Below are 21600 nucleotides of genomic sequence, written 5' to 3' on the forward strand. Positions count from 1 at the left end.
TATATAAGGTGACAGCCGTTAGATGCAGCAGATGGCCACCATCCACCTCTATATACAGAGCGCGTGGTGGTGTTATATAAGGTGACAGCCGTTAGATGCAGCAGATGGCCACCATCCACCTCTATATACAGAGCGTGTGGTGGTGTTATATAAGGTGACAGCCGTTAGATGCAGCAGATGGCCACCATCCACCTCTATATACAGAGCGTGTGGTGGCGTTATATAAGGTGACAGCCGTTAGATGCAGCAGATGGCCACCATCCACCTCTATATACAGAGCGTGTGGTGGCGTTATATAAGGTGACAGCCGTTAGATGCCGCAGATGGCCACCATCCACCTCTATATACAGAGCGTGTGGTGGCGTTATATAAGGTGACAGCCGTTAGATGCCGCAGATGGCCACCATCCACCTCTATATACAGAGCGTGTGGTGGTGTTATATAAGGTGACAGCCGTTAGATGCAGCAGTTGGCCACCATCCACCTCTATATACAGAGCGTGTGGTGGCGTTATATGAGGTGACAGCCGTTAGATGCAGCAGATGGCCACCATCCACCTCTATATACAGAGCGTGTGGTGGTGTTATATAAGGTGACAGCCGTTAGATGCAGCAGATGGCCACCATCCACCTCTATATACAGAGCGTGTGGTGGCATTATATAAGGTGACAGCCGTTAGATGCAGCAGATGGCCACCATCCACCTCTATATACAGAGCGTGTGGTGGCGTTATATAAGGTGACAGCCGTTAGATGCAGCAGATGGCCACCATCCACCTCTATATACAGAGAGTGTGGTGGCGTTATATAAGGTGACAGCCGTTAGATGCAGCAGATGGCCACCATCCACCTCTATATACAGAGCGTGTGGTGGCGTTATATAAGGTGACAGCCGTTAGATGCAGCAGATGGCCACCATCCACCTTTAGTTCTATTCGTTATCCTTTCCTAGGAGTTTCTTCCTTACACATTAACCCTTTACTGCCCCTTACACGGGTTCATCCTTTATACATAGTAATAAGTGGCAAACACAGGATTTTTAAAGGGGGGGATCCAAATAATTGGTTATAGACCAATGGAATTTTTTTTCCCATTGCATCATTAATGATACAATGGAACTGGGGCTCTGTGTGATTCTTACACACAACTATATACAACTTTCACATCGCGATCCCAGGTCTGGCGCTTTTATACCCATTACACAAGGGGCAACCTGGTTTTAACCCTTCTTATAACCCAGGTCGAATTGCCGGGTTGGTCGACACGGTTATAAGCTTTGGTTCTTTCACACCATACCTTGACCCGGGTCCATACATCACCAACCCGGCAATAACCAGGGTCCATGGTACGGTGTGAAAGGGGTACTAGAAAGACTCATGCACAGAAACCACCATCATTCCCCCCTTAGACAAAAAGCACCCCCTTAATTGACAGACTGAAAAGATACCATAATACCCCCCCCCCTCCCCCCCATAGACAGACAGAAAAGAGACCATCTTATCCCTCCCCAGAAATCACAATCACCCACCATAGACAGACTTTGCAGGCACAAACACCCTCCACCCCCCCCCCCCCCCACAAACCCAAACTGGTGCTATAATGAATACTTAACTGCCACGATCACCTCCTCAGAAGGCAGCGCCGCTCAGTACCATTGCGTTTCTCTCCTCTCAGGCTCTAACAATGTGCATTTGACAGCAGGTCATTTGCATGCAATTTGGGCACTTTTTTTTGCAATTGTGGTGATCACTCGCATATAAAAAGTCTGAATAACATGTACTGTGCGAATCACACCAAAGCCTGGAAGTCACACCAGCTGCAGAAGTGATCTGCTGGATCACACACGAGCTGCGTAGGCTTTGCTGAGATCGCACGCGATATAACGTATGTGAAAAGACTGCATGCGATTCTGCCACACCGGACGGTCATGGGCAGCTCAAGTGGGGACTGCTTCTGACTTCTACACTCAGAGAAGTCGCCCTAGTGCAGTGGTTCCCAACCCTGGTCCTCAAGTACCCCCAACAGTGCACGTTTTGCAGGTCTCCACACAGAATCACAGGTGAAATAATTAGCTCCACCTGTGGATCTTTTAAAATGTGTCTGAATAATGAGTGCACCTGCTGGGTGACCTGGAAAATGTGCACTGTTGGGGGTACTTGAGGACCAGGGTTGGGAACCATTGCCCTAGTGTATGGGGGAATTAAGACATAGAGCAATTTAATCATGCATGGAATAGACATATGAATGTCTTCACAAAGAACTAAGGAACAAATACAGTTGTTGTTACTAAAAGGTATAAAAATGGGCAAAGTGGTTCTTATCTGCCGTCACATTCTATGTTTCTATGTAACAGACCTTGGAGTTTTACAAGCCTGGGACTCCATGAATGAAATGCGATACTCACGGCTGACAAAGTTGTGATGTCATTTAGTTGTGATGTCAGTCACCAGCATCCTCTACAGAACTATGCATCTATACATCTGCAGATATACTGCCTGTTGGCAGTGCAGCAGGGCCGGTGCAATGGAATCGGTACATCTGTCAGAACAGACTTAGGTCTACAGTCATTAAGTCGACCCCGGAAGGTCGACTGGCCCCAAGGTCGACAGGGTTAAAGGTCGACATGGGTCAAGGTCGACATGACTTAATGTCGACATGGGCCAAGGTCGACATGGTTCTAGGTCGACAGTCATTAGGTCGACATGAGTTTTCACTATTTTTTTACCCGAATGTCGATTGTTGGACATGGACACAGTTGGAGTTGAACCGCAGCCCCTCGCATCGCTTCGGGTCCTTTTCATCAGCGACCAGAGATGGTCGCTGATGAAAAGGAAACTGCCGGGGGAGCCGATCACCACAGGGGCAAAAACGGGAGCGCGCACCCGGCGATATATCGCCGGTGCACACTCCCATCGCGGGCAATATGATCGCTTAGCGACCATATTTCCTGCGATATTACACAAAATCGCCCCGTGTGTACGCACCTTAAGACGTTGTTTGCAGACTTATCACTGGTACACCAGCAGATCATCCCACAATGTATCGAACCAGAGGTGGTTTGGGTACTAATAGAGTCACTGGATTGCAGAGCTGCCATACTGCAGATGGGAATAGCAGAATGAATGGGAACAATGTAGTGTAACGTGTGCAGACGGCCTCATATACTCGCTGGCCCACCAGGAATATTCCCTGTGTAACCTGTGGCCGATCCTCCCTGTGTTATCCAGTGTGTACCCAACTATAGTCACCTGCACCAAGGTGTTTACTGGTCGCTGATCTCAGATACAGATCTGAATCCATTGAAATAAATTATCCGATTTGCCCATTGTGAATTGAATTCTTTTCTTTTGGTGAATTGTGTATATTTAAAACATTTTCCTTTATTTGTGATTTTTGCCTTTAAATATTTGTGCATTAAAAACCGTTCATCATCAACAAAATTTATTGTGACAAATATCCCATTAAAGCCAATGTTTCTGATTTGTTTAATACAGTTTAGTATAAAGTATTGCCATAGGCCTTTTTATCATATTTACAATAAAATAATTGCGCGATATACAAAATATTTACAAATAAAAATGACAGGAGTGCAAAACAGCACATGCCCACCCCAGTCAGCACCTTATAGAGGAATACACCTTCCCTACAGGTGTACATTGGGCCTTATTCTAGTTCACTCTTAGGGGCAAATTCCTTCTCAGATGGACAAAACCATGTGCACTGCAGGTGGGGCAGATGTAACAGGTGCAGATAGAATTAGATTTGAGCGAGTTATTTTGTTTCTGTGCAGGGAAAATACTGACTGCTTTATTTTTACACTGCAATATAGATCTCGCTTTGAATAAAATCCCCACCCAAATCTAATTCTCTCTGCACATGTTACATCTGCCCCACCTGCAGTGCACATGGTTTTGTCCATTTGAGAAGGAATTTGCCCCTAAGAGTGAACTAGAATAAGGCCCATTGTATGCTGCCATCACTTATCTACAACTATGGGGTTGATTCAGGTTAGTTTGCAAAAGCAAACTCCCTTTTTGATAGACAAATCCATGCTGCACTGCAGGTGAGGAAGATGTAACATGTGCAGAGAGAGTTAGATTTAGGTGAGTAATTTTGTTTCTGTGCAGTATAAATATACTGGTTGCTTTATTTGTACACTGCAATTTAGATTTCTGTTTGAACACACCCCACCCAAATCTAACTCTCTCTGCACATGTTACATCTTCCCCACCTGCAGTGCAGCATGCTTTTGCCCATTAGAGAGAGATTTTGCTTTTGCGATCCAACCTGAATTATGCCCAATATTAGCCGAAGAGGTTTAACCTTTCTGGAAATTACCCCGTAACCCAATTCATATGGCAAACGTTCCAGGTGGGTAGGTGATGGGGTTGTGCGCTGGCACCTTCTCAGCACACTGAACACAGTGCAAGAAAGAGTGGCACGGTGCCATTAGATACCCGGCATGCCGGAACTTAGGCAAATGGACCTTCCAAGGTTCAATATCATTTTCACTTTTTCTGTCTTGCGTTTTTGTACTGCGACAAAAATATATATATTTGTTTCCGTTACTTCCATGTAGAGCTTTCCTTCCATAAATATGTTTATTGTCACATTGGGTCCGATTCAGACCTCATCGCACTGCCTCAAATTCGAACGCCCAGAGTTCCGTGAAGATGGCGCTCTGCTAGTGTGAAATCCCACCTTGCGAATCAATGTCAATGGATGTGTACGGCTACTCATCCGTTCTTCGCAGCTGTGCGAGTATTTTGAAATCCCATCGTAACAGTCTCACCGTCGAATGATTTTTACACTGGGCACAAGTCTTCGCAGGCGCCATGTAACCCTGGACTTAGTCAGCGGTGCGATGAAACAGACATATCCAGCCTGGAGCTGACGTCACACACCCTCCCCTAACATGCCTAGCGGTTTCCCAGACACTCGCAGCGTTTTATTTCCGGCTTTTCTTAGCACTCCCACTAAATGTCCGGTTTCCACCCCCAGACGCCTACTTCCTGTCGATCACCTTACGAAGGCAGGATGGCCTTGCGCATGCGTACTGTGAACCATAGGCAGGCGCTGTGCGAATCCAGGCCTAAATCGGATCTACAACTCTATCGATCTGGTTTGTAATCTGACATATGGAACCGTTTCACTTGCAGATAGGCGTCAGAAAATGCATTTTTCAAGAATACGGAAGCGCTCAGGGGTGATAATCCAGGACTCCTGCACCCGCGGGTCATGTGAGATGTTCCTCAGTGTGATAACGGTGTAGCTAATGTCATGTCAAAGAGGTCACGTAGGTAATATCTTGTGCCGATGCCATAAATGTCTTCTTAAAACAGAAGGTCTTCCCAATCCTTCCAGCGCAGTTCCCCATAACCTCCGTCACTGCCTGTCTGCCTGAGTAGCTGACGTATATGATGGATCCTCTTCCATGTTGTTTCCAGTGTCTTTTTCTTCAACGCTTTGATAATGGCGGAAATAGTTACAGAAGTCCATCTCATCGTAGTCCTCGTCCTCTTCAGATTCCGAATCGTCCTTATAGAAGTCAATGGTGGCTTGTACGGGGAAACTGGCGAGAACGGTCTTCCCCATCTGCTGCAGATATTTCTCCTTCTTGGATTGGGGCATGTACAGCCTGTTCAATGCAGAGAGAGAACAATTTAAAAATATATATCAATTCCATCAGTAAATTCAATTTCAATGACATCTACATTGCTGACCCAGAGAGATAAAGTACTAGCCAATCAGCTCCTGTTCAAATGCAGTATGTAATGTGGCAGTTAGGGGCTGATTGGCTAGTACTTTGGGATGTATGTGCTAACGGGTCTATGTATTGAAGAAACAAGTGCAGGGTGTGTGGTGTGGGACCCGCAGGAGTCCATACCTGCACTCATTATCTATATGCCCAACAGTGGCGTAACTAAGTTTTGGGCGCCCCCCCCGCCGCCACCCCGCCAAGCACCCCCAATCCCCCGCCGCCCATGCAAACCCCCCCCCCAATCCCCCGCCACCCCTCCCCCCCCCCAATCCCCCCCGCCCCCATACAGCAGACAGTTTCAGAGAACTGTGTGCTATATGGGGGCGGCCATTTTGTGGTGGTCCTCAGCAGAAGAACGGAGCCGCCGGGACCAGCGAGATAGGTAAGTCTGCGGGGGATTGGGGGGCGGGGGGTATCTATAGCACCGCAGCCCCCGGCGCCCCCACATGCACAGCACCCCCCCCCCCCCCCCCCGGCGGGGGCTGCGGTGCTATAGTTACGCCGCTGATGCCCAAGATATATCCAGAATGCAATATAGGCACAGGCCAATGGGGTGATTCAGGTTGGTTTGCAAAAGCAAACTCCTTTAATATACAAAACTGCTGCACTGCAGGTGGGGAGATGTAAAATGTGCAGAGAGAGTTAGATGTGGGGGAGTTATTTTGTTTCTGTGCAGGGTAAATACTGACTGATATCTATATTACTGTGTAAGAATAAAGCAGTTTGAACACACCCCACCCAAATCTAACTCTCTCTCTGCACATGTTACATCTGCCCCACCTACAGTGCAGCATGGTTTTGTCCATTAAAGGAGTTTGCTTTTGCAAACCAACCCGAATCATTTATATATGACATTTATACAGTATCTGGGGGTGCTAGGCGCGACCTCGAACAGGTCAGCAAGATCTTCTAATAGCTCAATGAAGTATAAATCTTTGATCTTCAGATTGGCGCTCTGCGCAGACCTAAAACATAACAATGACAATAACATTTTTATCAACCTTTTTCCTTTGTGTGTTAATAACGGGTCATCGGTCCACATTTCAAAGGATTTCACGTCGCACCTGGTGAAGGCAGCCATTTTGTGGGCAGAGCCGAAGTTTACATGACAGCCAAACTGAGAACTAGCTTATGCCCACACAATGCCAACTTCCACTGTGTGTGGGCGACATCACAATTTACTATCGGTGCATTGATTCACGCGGCTTTGTGTATCGACAAATACACGCACGTGTAGGGTCACTGTGCTATAGCCTTTGGCACCTATCACAGTCGCTGACTCGCTCGCACAGGGGGGGGGGGGGGGGGGTTGGCAAATGCAGGCAGGTCAAAGCCTGCATGGGGTGGGCCCCTGAATGGGGTATGGATAATATGGTATGATAGTCACTAGTTCGACATAGGTCAAGGTGGACATGGGGTTTGTCACTGTTTTTTTACCCTAATGTGGACACCGTTGACATGGACACAGGATAAAGTGCACCGCCGCACTCACCATGTTTGGGCTCCGCACGCTATTTTATTTTCCCACCTAGTGGACGGGTCAAAAAACAGTGAAAAACCCCATGCCGACCTTGTCCCATGTCAACCCTTCATCATGTCGAACTAATGACCACATCCCCCTGAATGTTATAGGACATCAGCGCCCGACCCATTCTCGGCCATTTACGAGCCAAATAAAACAAGTGGAATGATGTTGCGGCTGTACGCCCGCACAGAAGGGAGGTCTGAACGTGCACATCCATTTGCATGCCGCTGCGTTTATTCGCGGGCGATGTTAGCGAAAGACCACTGCTAAGCGATCAAACCTGAATCAGGCCCAATATCTAATAGTCCCAGGACCTACAGGAGCAGAAGACGTGTCACTCACCTAGGGCGCTCACATGTTTTCTCAGGTTCGCCTACGAGGATCGGCCACAGCAAATAGGTTTTCAATAACTTGCAGTTCTGTATCACCTCTTCATTTGTATGAGAAAACCAGAAGCCGACTGGGTCGACTGTGAAAAAAGAAACATATTCATATAAACACACAGTTGTGCTCATAAGTTTACATACCCCAGCTGAATTTGTGATTTTCTGGCCATTTGTCAGAGAATTTGAATGATAACCCAGAAGCCATTTATTGTCAAACAACTGTGTTTACTCTTTTTAAATCAGAATGACAAGAGAAACTACCCAAATGACCCTGATCAAAAGTGTTCATACCCTGGAAATTTTGGCCTGATAACATGCACACAAGTTGACACAAACGGGTTTGAATGGCTACTAAAAGGTAACCATCCTCACATGTGATCTGTTCGCTTGTAATCAGTGTGTGTATAAAAGGTCAGCGAGTTTCTGGTCTCCTGAAAGACCCTTGCATCTTTCATCCAGTGCTGCACTGACGTGTCTGGAGTCATGAGGAAAGCAAAAGAATTGTCAAAGGATCTGCGGGAAAAGGTAACTGAATGGTCTAAAACAGGAAAGGGATATAAAAAGATATCCAAGCAATTCAGAATGCCAATCAGCAGTGTTCAAACTCTAATTAATAAGTAGAAAATGATGGATTCTGTGGAAACCAAATCATGTCAGGTAGACCAAAAAAAAAAATTCAGCCACAACTGCCAGGAAAATTGTTCGGGATGCAAAGAAAAATACACAAATAACTTCATCTGAAATACAGATTCTCTGAAAGAAAGTGGTGTGGTTGTTTCAAGATGCACAATAAGGAGGCATTTGAAGAAAATTGGGCTGCACGGTCATGTCGCCAGTAGAAAGATGTTAAAGGGGGCAATACACGGTATTAAGAACTGGGGTATGTAAACTTTTGATTAGGGCCATTTGGGTAGTTTCTGTTGTCATTATGATTTAAAAAGAGTAAACACAGTTATGTGACAATAAATGGCTTCACCCAACCACTAACCACGAGTGAAAGAAAATTGTGAGTTATCATTCATATTCACTGACAAATGGCCAGAAAAATAACAAATTCTGCTTGCTGGGCAACGGACAATTAGGATTCTAAACTGAAAAGGGAAAATGAGCCTCAGGTCCGGCTAGTGGGCCTGTACAGACATTATACCAGGTCCTGTAGTTATATACCCTATTCTGTACAGAAAATACATTGTTCCTCTATCAGATTTAGCACACAGTAACAGTGAGGCTATGGCGAAGAGGAGACAATGTATTAGCATCGCAGGGACACTGGGTTCATCCAGGTATTGGCTTGTATAGCGGTGAAATCCTAGAAGCATTGGAAAATAGACACCTAGTATAGGTCAACATGGGTAAGCTCAACAGGGTTGAAGGTCAACACACTAGGTCGGCAATGGGAAGGTCAAAAGGCCAACATGAGTTTTTTTCACGTTCGATTTCTTCCCGAATGTTAACACAGGGAGCAAATATACGGTTATTAGTTTATACGCTATTAAGGTCGACATCTGAATAGGTCAACACAAGCATTGCATGCCCTGGCATACACTACGGTGTGGTGGGAGAATACCATAGTGTGCAGAGGGTAGTGAAGCATGGCGAGCGCAGCGGTACACTTAGACAGTGTGTCAAAGTCGAACTTTGATGCCAACATGTCAATTGTGTTGTGTGTGTGTGTGTCACTTGCGTTGGCAGCCTCCTTCCTTGGGACACGATGTGCATAACACATACATGCAGCCATGACAGTTTGGGCCTCAGACACAAAACGTTTGGGACTAGAAGTATTTGGGATATTTCATAACATCCGCCAGCCAATCACAACGCATTACCATGGAGCTCTTTAAAAATGTGACAGTTGGTCAACTGGTCTGGAAACTATGACAGTTATGTGCTGCCACTCACGAAGCGGGGATACTACGGGGTATCGGCTCCGAAGGGGTAAAAAAGTTCCGCTTAGCAAACATGTGCCCGATTTTTAGCACATCGACTAATTTTATAGAATATACTAATAAACGCTAACGAGAAGCAGATTAGTCGCCATAGGCAACGGCTCTACTTTTTAGAACCTTCAAAACATTTCCCTGAATCTTCTCAATATTTGGACACTCGCTATAGTGTAACTGTACGGGGTCTGACAAATGGCAGTTATTTGAAGGGACCGACACGCCCACTTTTCGACGCTCAAATTCCGGCTGTCGAGCAGAGCGAAAACGGGCAGGATTCAGACGGACGTTCCGACAGTCAGAATCCTGGATCTCATACCGCTATTTATCTCTACAAATAAATAGACCAATGTATTTCTGCGGCCTGCAACATTCAATTAATGACATACAAAACCCCCGTCACTTTAGAAAGGAGATCGGGTGCGATAGAACAATTAAACCCCACCCATAGTGGTTGGTCTTATCTGGACTATGTTGAAGATTCCCCTCCAACACCAGCCTTTATTAAAGCTACCCAACTTTTTAGATCTTACCTTTTTTAATATAATCAACAACAGTAGAACGTTCGTGCGCTGTGTGCCCCTGAAACAGAGAAGCAGACAGACAATTATAACAGCAGGAGATAAAAGTAGTCTACAAACCCCAGTATTCATCAATGCCAGTAATACAGACTCTGACATACAGAACAGGGAAGCGTAAAACCACCGCGTAATGACTAAACATTACACATTTTAAAAACAGAACTAGCGTCAATAAATACGCATTAACTAAAAAAGTCATTTTTGTTGGAGAGACATCCAAAACATATCAGCATTAAGTGAGGCCATGCTAAGGTTCTAACCCATTGTAACCTTCGGATATTAAGAATATAAAACCAGGTCACCTTCGGAAACCGTGACAGCAATTAAGTGACTGTAATCAATTAAATAGATAACAAAAATACAAATGAATGTGTCTACTCACCCATCTACATTCGGTCACCCTACCACGAGTAGTGCTCACGCAAAACTCGGTAGTCCTCTCAGTCACCATAGGCATGGCTAAAAGGGTCAGACAAATAAATAAGTGGTGGTAGTATAAGGAACACATAGCAGCATATGGTCACATGAGCTGCTCCTCCAGTGCATACTGGGCAGTCAGCCATTTTGCTGTAGCCACAATGTACAGTTCCTCTACTCAGTGTGGAGAGGCATTCGGACAAAATTGAATGAGTGACGAATTGCTGATAAACAGACAATGCAACCACTGGCTTAAGGGCCCGACACACACACAGGGCGACTTGCAGGCATTTTCTGAGCGATTTTACGAAATCACTCAGAAAATGCATGTAAATCAATGTGTGTATAGCCCACACAGCGATTTACATGCGTGCACCCCCGCCGTTTCTGAATATGCCCCGTCTGTAAATTCAGTGCAGTCGCTGAGATGCTCCTGCTCATTTCCCGCATGTGTGGCGCAGGGGATAAGCAGGGCCATCTGAGCGACTGTCACTGAAGCGTTGGAGCGCACAGGACTGAGCCGGTCAGAACCGTGAGATCGGGACCCCGCTGCCACCAAGATGGGGATGTGACGTGCAATTTGCCGGGGCAACAGGAGCGGCGCTCGTCCCTCTCCTGCTAGATGAAGTTGGATATAATCGTCGGACCACGGCAATTGCTACGGCACCTAGCCAGAACAGTAAGGCGAAGTACGTGAGAGCGGGGGTTGCTGCACGTGGGGATGGACCCAGGCCTGGTTGGGGGAAGGGTATCCGTGTCACAATTACCGTGTACCTGTGCTACTATCCCAGCAGGAAGAGTGTGAGCGCGGCTTCTTCTTGTGTGTTGCCGAGAGCATCGGGCCTTCATTCTGTGTGTTATTATTGTCTATAGTGTACAAGTGTTTGTGTGTCACTAGTAGGGATGCCCACTATTTACTTACATTTGCGGAGGTTGCTGAGTGGGCGGCCGGGCTGATTGGGTGGCCGGCAGCCAGGTATGCTGAGTGGGCGGGAGGGAGGGCTGCTGGCTGGGTTGTCGCCAGGTTGATAGGCGGGGTGGCTGGTACCCGGGAATGCTGGCTGGGCGGGGGGACAGCTGAGGCGGGCTGTGCCCTGCGCAGCGAGACCTCTGACCTAGTCACGCTGCGCAGGCCGCACGCCGGGTATGGGAGAAGCCGGGCAGCGTCTGAGCGATTGCTCAAACGCTGCCTGTCTAATCCCAAAAATCCCGGGATTGGAAACTCCAATCCAGGGATTGAAATCCCAGCGTATTGGGGACCAAATCCCGGGATTGGCCACCCTAGTCACTAGTGTCTGAGCTCACAAAGATTCCACATTGTGCTTTGGGGGTTTAGGTTAAATGTTCCTTATTCCTACCATTACGGATCTCTTCTTTTGTATGCAGAGGGATAGGAGCTCTGGAAACATACATATTTTATGTGGTGCATAGGAAATTACTGGTAGCCAATACCATATAACAGTGGTTCCCAAACTGTGCGCCGTGGCTCCCTGGGGTGCCTCGGGACACATGCAGGGGTGCCCTGGGTTGGTGGTCCAGGACCAACTCAAATTATTAATGGTTAATTATTTATAAGCAAAACCAGTGCTGGTGGCTGCCAATCATAAAATGTGTACAAATAGAAGCAATTCCTGCCCTTTTCCACATAACTGACCCTAAGAATCGCATATAAATCCAATCTAATTAAAATAAATTTGGCCTAGGGGTTCCGCAAAAAAAAATCTTATACTCTAGGGTGCCGTGATTAAAAAAAGATTGGGAACCCCTGCCATATAACATTTTTGTGATGAAGTGCAGTTTTTTACGTCACTTTCTGTGACAGATTTGAAATCTCCCGTTATGTATCTCTGACACAGATCTCTCTGTGTGTGGCTCATTATCTGAGAGAGAGACATCTCCCATGCTAAATCTCCCGTTATGTATCTCAGCGTATGTAGGGCCCTTTAGAAAGCGGTCATTTTGACCTAGAACAATGGTTTATTATGCATATGCACAGAAGTTCGGCAATGATTCCTTAAGTCCCCAAGAATACTACATGGCCTAGTCAGTATCCATTCAGCAAATGCACTAATTGATAATAGCAACAATATCATTAAAAGTGAGAAGCACGCACCTAATGCCCTATTATGACACATGTACGGTGATAAAGATTCCTGAATACTGAAGCTAGTGTTCATTCTAGCACCCGCTATCTTTGAAAACACATGCACTTCCTCTTCCCTGCCTGGGGTGTCGCGGTCTGCTGTAGTGCTTCTAGCACAGTGTGGTCTGTCTATGAGCACTGATATGCAAACCAGACCTGTGCTAGAAACACCACAGCAGACAGCGACACCCCAGGCAGGGAAGACAAACTGCATGGGTTTTCAAAGATAGCGGGTTCAAGAATGAACACTCGAACATATCTGTGGAACTACCCTGTCAGGTTCCTTATATGTAGCTTTCACATCACATAAAACATTTTGAAACGTTTTGAAAAACTGTAATTTCATGCCCCTTTCCCACTGCAGGCTTTACACGTGTAAATGCCGTTTTTTTAGCCTTTTTAAACGGCTAGAGCTGCAGTGGGAAAGCTCCAGGTTGCTTTACACGGGTAACAAATACCGGTTTTTGTTACCCGTGTAAAAAGCAGTGTTTTTACCGTGTTATAGCCGTTTTTTCGGCAGTGGGAAAGGGGTAGCCCTTTACCCGTTAAAAAAAAAACCGGCATGGGGTCCCCCCCCACTGCCGAAACCAGCACCAGGCTGAAGGAGCCGGGGCTGGTAATAAAAAATCAGGAAACCCGACAAATAGGGGTTCCCTGATTTTTTACAACCAGCCCCAGGCTCCAGGTCCGGGGCTGGTTCCCAAAATACGGGGGACAAAATGACTAGGGGTCCCCCGTATTTTAAGAACCAGCCCCAGGCACAACCAGCCAGCAGGGTAATGCCACAGCCGGGGGACACTTATGATATAAGTTCCCGCGACCAAAGCATTAACCCTACCGACCAGTCAGCCTGGCCAGGGGCCCTGGGGGAGTGGGGACCCCCCCAATAAAGGGGTCCCCCCCCTCCAGGACTTACCTGACCAGGCTGAAGCCTGGTGCTGTCCCCGGTGACCCTGGAGCGGTGGTCACCGGGCTGATGGTATTGTGTAAAAAAATAGAATAAAAACCATTGTCTTTTACTGGTGAACTATGAGTCCCAGCAAGCCTCCCCCGCAAGCTGGGACTTGGAGAACCACAAGTCCCAGCCTGCGGGGCATTAAAGGGCCCGCTGGGTCTTGTAGTTCCACAGTAAAAGAAAGAGTTAAATAAACACACTGACACACGTGAAAAATAAAAGTTTAATACATACATAACACATACATACTGATACTTACCTATCTTGAGCCCGTAGGTAGCCCTGGTCCTGATGTCCTGGTCCGTGTCGGCGTCTGTATCCAGTCGGCATCCCTGTCGGCGACGGCGTCGGCGGTCCGGAGTCCGAAGAAATCCATTTGGGAAGCTGTGGAAGGAAATCCTACTCACCTGTCCCAGCGCGACGTAGTCCAGGTAAGGTCTTTGCAAAAAAAACAAACCGACACCCGAACCAGACCGGACTGACGGAGACACACGTGTGTTTGTTTACATCGTGCGGCTCCGCCTCCCGAATGCCGCTATTGGCCGCCTTGCGGCCTAGCGGCTCCTGATTGGCCGCTAGGCCGCAAGGCGGCCAATAGCGGCATTCGGGGGCGGAGCCGCACGATGTAAACACACCGTGTGTCTCCGTCAGTCCGGTCTGGTTCGGGTGTCGGTTTGTTTTTTTTGCAAAGACCTTACCTGGACTACGTCGCGCTGGGACAGGTGAGTAGGATTTCCTTCCACAGCTTCCCAAATGGATTTCTTCGGACTCCGGACCGCCGACGCCGTCGCCGACAGGGATGCCGACTGGATACAGACGCCGACACGGACCAGGACATCAGGACCAGGGCTACCTACGGGCTCAAGATAGGTAAGTATCAGTATGTATGTGTTATGTATGTATTAAACTTTTATTTTTCACGTGTGTCAGTGTGTTTATTTAACTCTTTCTTTTACTGTGGAACTACAAGACCCAGCGGGCCCTTTAATGCCCCGCAGGCTGGGACTTGTGGTTCTCCAAGTCCCAGCTTGCGGGGGAGGCTTGCTGGGACTCATAGTTCACCAGTAAAAGACAATGGTTTTTATTCTATTTTTTTACACAATACCATCAGCCCGGTGACCACCGCTCCAGGGTCACCGGGGACAGCACCAGGCTTCAGCCTGGTCAGGTAAGTCCTGGAGGGGGGGGACCCCTTTATTGGGGGGGTCCCCACTCCCCCAGGGCCCCTGGCCAGGCTGACTGGTCGGTAGGGTTAATGCTTTGGCCGCGGGAACTTATATCATAAGTGTCCCCCGGCTGTGGCATTACCCTGCTGGCTGGTTGTGCCTGGGGCTGGTTCTTAAAATACGGGGGACCCCTAGTCATTTTGTCCCCCGTATTTTGGGAACCAGCCCCGGACCTGGAGCCTGGGGCTGGTTGTAAAAAATCAGGGAACCCCTATTTGTCGGGTTTCCTGATTTTTTATTACCAGCCCCGGCTCTTTCAGCCTGGTGCTGGTTACGGCAGTGGGGGGGACCCCACGCAGTTTTTTTTTTTTAAATTCTCCCCCCCCCCCCCCTATCTTTACACTGCTTAAACGGGTTTTTAAACGGGTAAGTGTGAATGTGACAAAAACAGCTTTTAAACGGTAATTTACCGTTTAAAAGCTGCAGTGGGAAAGAGTCTTATGGCTCTTACCCGTTTAAAGACCCGTTTAAAAAAAACGGGTCTTTACCCGTGTAGGCAGTGGGAAAGCAGCATCAAATGGTATTTTAAACGGGTCTAGTGTTCATATTGCAGCAGATTACCATTTAAAAATACAGTTTAAGTACCATTCACATCACCAGTCAAGCCGTTTAAACTCTGAACACATTTCTACCCACAGCTTATTTCCTGGTTCAGGGAAGGGACACAAGACAAGGGACAGCCTATCACAGTGCTCTAACCTTTATTTTTTACTAAATACCATTTCAGTGCCATTCAGACAGCACAAAAAACGGCTCTGAATTGGCTTTAAAACGGGTAGGACTCTGCTTTTTAAACGTGTTGAAATACCAGTTAACTTTAAATGGTATTTCAACTATGACACTTTCACACTGCAGCCTTAAACGTTTTAAAGGGCAAAAAAATGGCAATATACCGTTTTAAAAGTGTGATGTGAAAGCTACATAAGTGTAATACTGAAGCAACATTGTATCTGATATATTACAGATTATTGTCATATCAATACAAACATCAGTACTTAATGTATAAATGAAAGCTATGACCTAAATTGGAACCACTGGTGTAATAAACTAACTGTGATGTGCTGATTTGAGTCATATTCGTCACACTACACGGCTCAAGCTGACCAATACTCAGTGATTAACTGACATAAAACAACATTATTTATCATTTGAACACAGACCAAATTGCATTGTTTTGTCTGTAGTATTTATTTATAGCCATACACACAGATCCGGTCCTTGACATCAGATAGCGTGAGCAGATTCAGATTTATTAAGCTTGGAAAAGAGATAAACTGGAGATAATGCGGATAAAAGGTAAAAGGAGATAAAGCACCAGCCAATCAACTCCCAACTGTCTTTTTCAAACACAGCTGATTGGCTGGTGCTTTATCTCCTTTTACCTTTTCTCCGCTTTATCTCCAGTTTATCTCTTCTCCAAGCTTAATAAATCTGCCCCTCTGTCTCCCTAATACTGAATAGGCTACATAGCCATAATTATTAAAGGGATATACACACAGAAGCTCACATTGGTCAATGAGACCATACTCAAGGGAAGAGACACGTTGGGACACCGCATGTGCATTTTAACATGCACTGGATTCACTTTGTCTTTGTTTTATGTAGTTAGCCGTATATCGCAGCATTTTAACATGAACCTAATAAAAAGGTACATTTTAGAGAATCTGTTTTTTTCTCTTTTGAAGCACCACAAAGCGTCAAACCTTATCCTGTCCCCCTTGTTACTACTTACCATTTGTCCATGGTAGCACACCTCTGTAAGCTTTATTGATATCATACCCATTACCTATACCCTCATGCTGATATAACTCAATATACCTCTATGGACTTGTGCGACTGACCTCCAAAACCTCATCTGCTAGGCAGACTGCAAGCCAGATTCAAGGGCCGAGGGTAATAGGTCATACCGCTCACATCACCATTCACTCCCGCACACCTCTATTTATGGCCATGTTCTTCGAATACCCTCCCAACTCTCCTGCCTCTGTACTCTCTATATGAGTTACATACGGGCTTGTCGACAAGCAGTACAGAGCCCCCCCATACATAGGGCCAGATGCACTAAGCTTCAAAAGGGATAAAATGGAGAGTGATAAACAACCAACCAGTCAGCTCCTGACTGACATTTTTCAAACAGTCTGTGACATGGCAGGTAGGAGCTGATTGGCTGGCTGTTTATCACTCTCCATTTTATCCCTTTTGAAGCTTAGTGCATCTGGCCCGTAGTCCCTAGAGGTCACAGCCGATCCCCCTTGAGCCACCCGGGAGCTTACAAGTGTTTGCAGGGAGGGTCTGTGACATCACCGCCGGCCTTGATCAGCCGGATTCTGTGGCAGATGACCGGTACGGTCAGACTTGTTCACATTTGTACAGACTGGAAAAACCATTACATAGTAACCGGCAGAGGGTTCCATACATTTACTGCCCTGACTGTAAAAAAGCCTTTCCTTCTAATGGTAGGGAATTCTCTCTCCACCAGCCTGAGTGCATGCCCACATGTCCTAGTCTCCGACCACAAAGTATAGAGGGTGTCTGACAGTTCATTATATTGCCCCCTGATTTGTACATGTTAAGCATGTCCGCCCTTCAACGTCTCTTTTCCAGTGTAAACATTCCTAATTTGACTAATCTGTCCTCGCAGCATAAATACCCCATTCCTTTTATACCCCTTTTACACCAAAAACACTGGGTCGCACCCGGGTTTTTGATCCCCGCTTCAAGCCGGGTGCGACCCGGCGTTTGCTCCCTTTTACACCGGTAATCTGCTGGGCTGACCCCAGCCCCCGTGCACCCCCCAGCCCTTGTCCGGGAGGTGAATGGATGCAGCACACAGGCATCCATTCACCTCCTCCGCTGCCATGGCTGCTGTCAGCAGAGTGTAGCAGACAGCAGCGGAGGCTGTGTGTGCCCCCCCGCCCAACCTGCGGACGCTGCGGTCCGCAGGTTGGACGTCCCCCATTCATGTAAACGGGAGCCAGGTTGGATGACCCGGCGTACCCGTTTACATCGCCCTCTACCCAGGTCCTAGCCGTGTTCTACCAAGGTCAGGACCTGGGTAGAAGTCCCGTGTAAAGGGGCACTGTGTGACCCATTTACACCGCAGCTGACCCGGGTCTGACACGCCGATGACCCAGGTTTTTGCGGAGGTGTAAAAGGGGTATTATTAGCTTAGCTTCCCCTTCTCTGGACTTTCTCCAGTTTTATAATGTTCTTTATGTGATGTGGGGCCCAGAACTGTACTCGAAATCCAAGAGGAGGTGACTAGTAGAGTGGTATAATTACATTGGCATCCCAAGTTTCCATGCCCCTTTTTTACAGACCCGTTTGCCTTGTTGGCTGACCCTTGTGGCCTGATTCAGACCTTTTTGCTGCAAATATACGCAGCCTAGCAAACGCGGCCCATGCCGATTGAACGACCCCCCCCCCCCCAATTCGGCCCACTACGAGCTGGTCTGAATCGGCCCCAATGGTTTGTGAATTGCGTATGGTTTTGCAGGAGGATAGTGATCCATGCACAATGTTACACGGGGGGAGGGTTTTTCGTTTGAGCGGCGGCTATCTACTCAGTCACCTGTAACTTTTCACATGAGCGATCAGCTTTGAATCAGGCCCAATGTACTAAACTACTATCTCTGTATGGATTACCAGCAAACCCTGTTACTTTGCTTATTTGTATTTTTTGAAGGAATGCACAGGTTTTTGCCATCAGCCGACGTACCTGTGAGAGAATGCCGACACCGTTGTAATATTCAATAAAGAACTTCAACCTTGTCGGCAATTAGAACTTTAAATCAACACACTTTACCACAGAATTATGCCACGGACATGCCGACAATCACTACTTCCCTTTTTATGAAACCAAGTTTTGGCTTCTTCCAGATTTATTAAAAGCGCCGTGCAGTAACAGACGTTACATAAGAAGAATTCCCTACATATGGTATAAGCAAAATAAGGGGTGTAAGGAGTCCATTTTATGGGTTTCCAAGGGAGGAAGAGAGAAAGAAACTCTGTGTAAGGAGTCCACCCTGGGCCTTCCATCGCTACAGCCAGGTCTGGTTTTCTGTAGAGCCCTTATATTCCAAAACATATGGAGCAAAGGTCAGCGCAGCAGGGGGCTGGAACTACCGGCATAGGTGTGGCGGTGTGGAAACGTGAGTGCTATATAACAGCCCCTCTATACAATGCCCATATTTCCAGCACTGAAAAAAGTGGGGGACTTGGCTACAATGATGCAAATCACATAATTGCCCCAGCCACTTATCCTCCAAATGTGGGGGCTGTTGGGGTGAGTGCACAGTAGCAAACGGTGTGTGTGTAAGCAGACTCTGGGGGACTTTCTTTGCTGAGGGTGCTGCCCGATTTCCGGAACCTTGCGAGTAAGCAATCTGAACTCTGACCCTAACACACTAACCAAACCCTTAACCCCAATAACGGCACCCTAAAAGGGGCAGATTAAAGAGGTAATTTGGTTCCAAACTGCCATCACTTTCTATGTTTCAATGTAAATTCCTAATATCTCTCCTGGCTACAGAGTGATACTTCCTCTATAACTAGAACTATATACTGCGGATGGAATGTTGAGACCTGCAGCATCGTGCCGCTCCACAAGAACCCCACAGCGCCGCCCCACGAGAACCCCCACAGCACCACACCACGAGAACCCCCACAGCGCCACCCCACGAGAACCCCACAGCGCCACCCCACGAGAACCCACAGTATTGCTGCTTTTACGTGTAATAGTACAAACCAACCTTATTGGCCATCAGAACAATATAAAGTTTCCTAAGAAGAACAGAAGAGATTGCCACATCCCCAGGAGCAGCCCTATGGGATATACAGCTGTTGTAGTGACTATCAGACTGTATATAGTGTATTCAGAGCCTACTATTGCTGCCCTACCATATTAGGCATGTACACCATGATACCTAACCCTCATTGCCGCAATCCTCCGAACCCCCTCCTGCCTCCCATGAGACTCACCTGAAAAAAGGCGCAACACCAGACAGTCCCACTTCCTCTGGTGTAAACACTTGCAGCTCCCCCGGACGGGCAAGTAATGTGCGCGGCGAGCGCAAAGTGATGACGCTAGAATGGGCCGCACACACACAGGGCAATGGGCCGGGCTTACACGGCTCCTGCGCTTTCCCAGCGGTGACGAGCTACTGGGACGCAATGCGTTCCACGCTGGCCGGCGCCACCTAGTGGTGATAAGGGAGAACAGCACCCAGTCCCTTCCAGGAAGAGGCATGGCGGCTGTTGCTGGTGAGTGTGCAGGATGTGTAGCATTGGTATCTCTGCTGGGATCTGGCTGTGACTGGCCTCCTGCCTGTGTGGTTATCACTGTCTGCCAGCTCCTGCCTGGACCCTGTGACTATTCCCTGTACGGCCGTGACCCTTTCCTTGCACCCTGACCCTTTTCTCTGTGGGGGTTATTAGGTGTGTACACACTATTAGATATGTATGGAGAGCTGCTCTGCTGCCCCCATAGGGGAGTCCATGGCTGTTTGTGGGGCTTTTTGATGCTGTTACCCAATTGTATTCTGTATTGTGCTCATGGGGAATGCTCCTGCCCCGACGCGCTCATGGGGAATGCTCCTGCCCCGACGCGCTCATGGAGAAGGCTCCTGCCCCGACGCGCTCATGGGGAATGCTCCTGCCCCGACGCGCTCATGGGGAATGCTCCTGCCCCGACGCGCTCATGGGGAATACCCCTGCCCCGACGCGCTCATGGGGGAATGCTCCTGCCCCGACGCGCTCATGGAGAAGGCTCCTGCCCCGACGCGCTCATGGGGAATGCTCCTGCCCCGACGCGCTCATGGGGAATGCTCCTGCCCCGACGCGCTCATGGGGAATGCTCCTGCCCCGACGCGCTCATGGGGAATGCTCCTGCCCCGACGCGCTCATGGGGAATGCTCCTGCCCCGAGGCGCTCATGGGGAACGCTCCTGCCCCGAGGCGCTCATGGGGAACGCTCCTGCCCCGACGCGCTCATGGGGAACGCTCCTGCCCCGACGCGCTCATGGGGAACGCTCCTGCCCTGACGCGCTCATGGGGAACGCTCCTGCCCCGAGGCGCTCATGGGGAACGCTCCTGCCCCGAGGCGCTCATGGGGCACGCTCCTGCCCTGAGGCGCTCATGGGGAACGCTCCTGCCCCGACGCGCTCATGGGGAATGCTCCTGCCCTGACGCGCTCATGGGGAACGCTCCTGCCCCGACGCGCTCATGGGGAATGCTCCTGCCCTGACGCGCTCATGGGGAATGCTCCTGCCCCGAGGCGCTCATGGGGAACGCTCCTGCCCCGAGGCGCTCATGGGGCACGCTCCTGCCCCGAGGCGCTCATGGGGAACGCTCCTGCCCCGAGGCGCTCATGGGGAACGCTCCTGCCCCGAGGCGCTCATGGGGAACGCTCCTGCCCCGAGGCGCTCATGGGGAACGCTCCTGCCCCGAGGCGCTCATGGGGAACGCTCCTGCCCCGAGGCGCTCATGGGGAACGCTCCTGCCCCGAGGCGCTCATGGGGAACGCTCCTGCCCCGAGGCGCTCATGGGGAACGCTTCTGCCCCGAGGCGCTCATGGGGAACGCTCCTGCCCCGAGGCGCTCATGGGGAACGCTCCTGCCCCGAGGCGCTCATGGGGAACGCTCCTGCCCCGAGGCGCTCATGGGGAACGC

At 48.5% G+C, this 21600-nt stretch overlaps 1 protein-coding gene across 1 annotated transcript; it reads right to left on the reverse strand.

Moving 5' to 3' along the window:
- Positions 1–3460: 3460 nt before the first annotated feature.
- Positions 3461–20104, reverse strand: LOC146056760 (uncharacterized). The gene is made up of 5 exons (XM_083168436.1): positions 19914–20104; positions 10575–10651; positions 10145–10193; positions 7628–7754; positions 3461–5637 (listed from the first exon to the last, which is right to left on the reverse strand). The coding sequence occupies exons 2-5, from the start codon at positions 10647–10649 to the stop codon at positions 5385–5387; spliced, it is 504 nt and encodes a 167-aa protein (XP_083024562.1). The 5' UTR covers positions 10650–10651; positions 19914–20104; the 3' UTR covers positions 3461–5384.
- Between the last annotated feature and the right edge of the window lie 1496 nt (positions 20105–21600).

Source organism: Crinia signifera, unplaced genomic scaffold, assembly GCF_055691185.1.
Source record: "Crinia signifera unplaced genomic scaffold, ASM5569118v1 HAP2_SCAFFOLD_89, whole genome shotgun sequence".
Lineage (NCBI taxonomy): Eukaryota > Metazoa > Chordata > Amphibia > Anura > Myobatrachidae > Crinia > Crinia signifera.

Excerpts from the sequence above, each read along its gene's own strand:
- LOC146056760 (XM_083168436.1), bottom strand. The coding sequence starts at position 10,649 with ATGCCTATGGTGACTGAGAGGACTACCGAGTTTTGCGTGAGCACTACT. Across the intron at positions 7,755-10,144 it reads TGTTGATTATATTAAAAAAG|TCGACCCAGTCGGCTTCTGG; the intron begins GTAAGATCTAAA and ends CTTTTTTCACAG. Across the intron at positions 5,638-7,627 it reads AAAACATGTGAGCGCCCTAG|GCTGTACATGCCCCAATCCA; the intron begins GTGAGTGACACG and ends TGCATTGAACAG.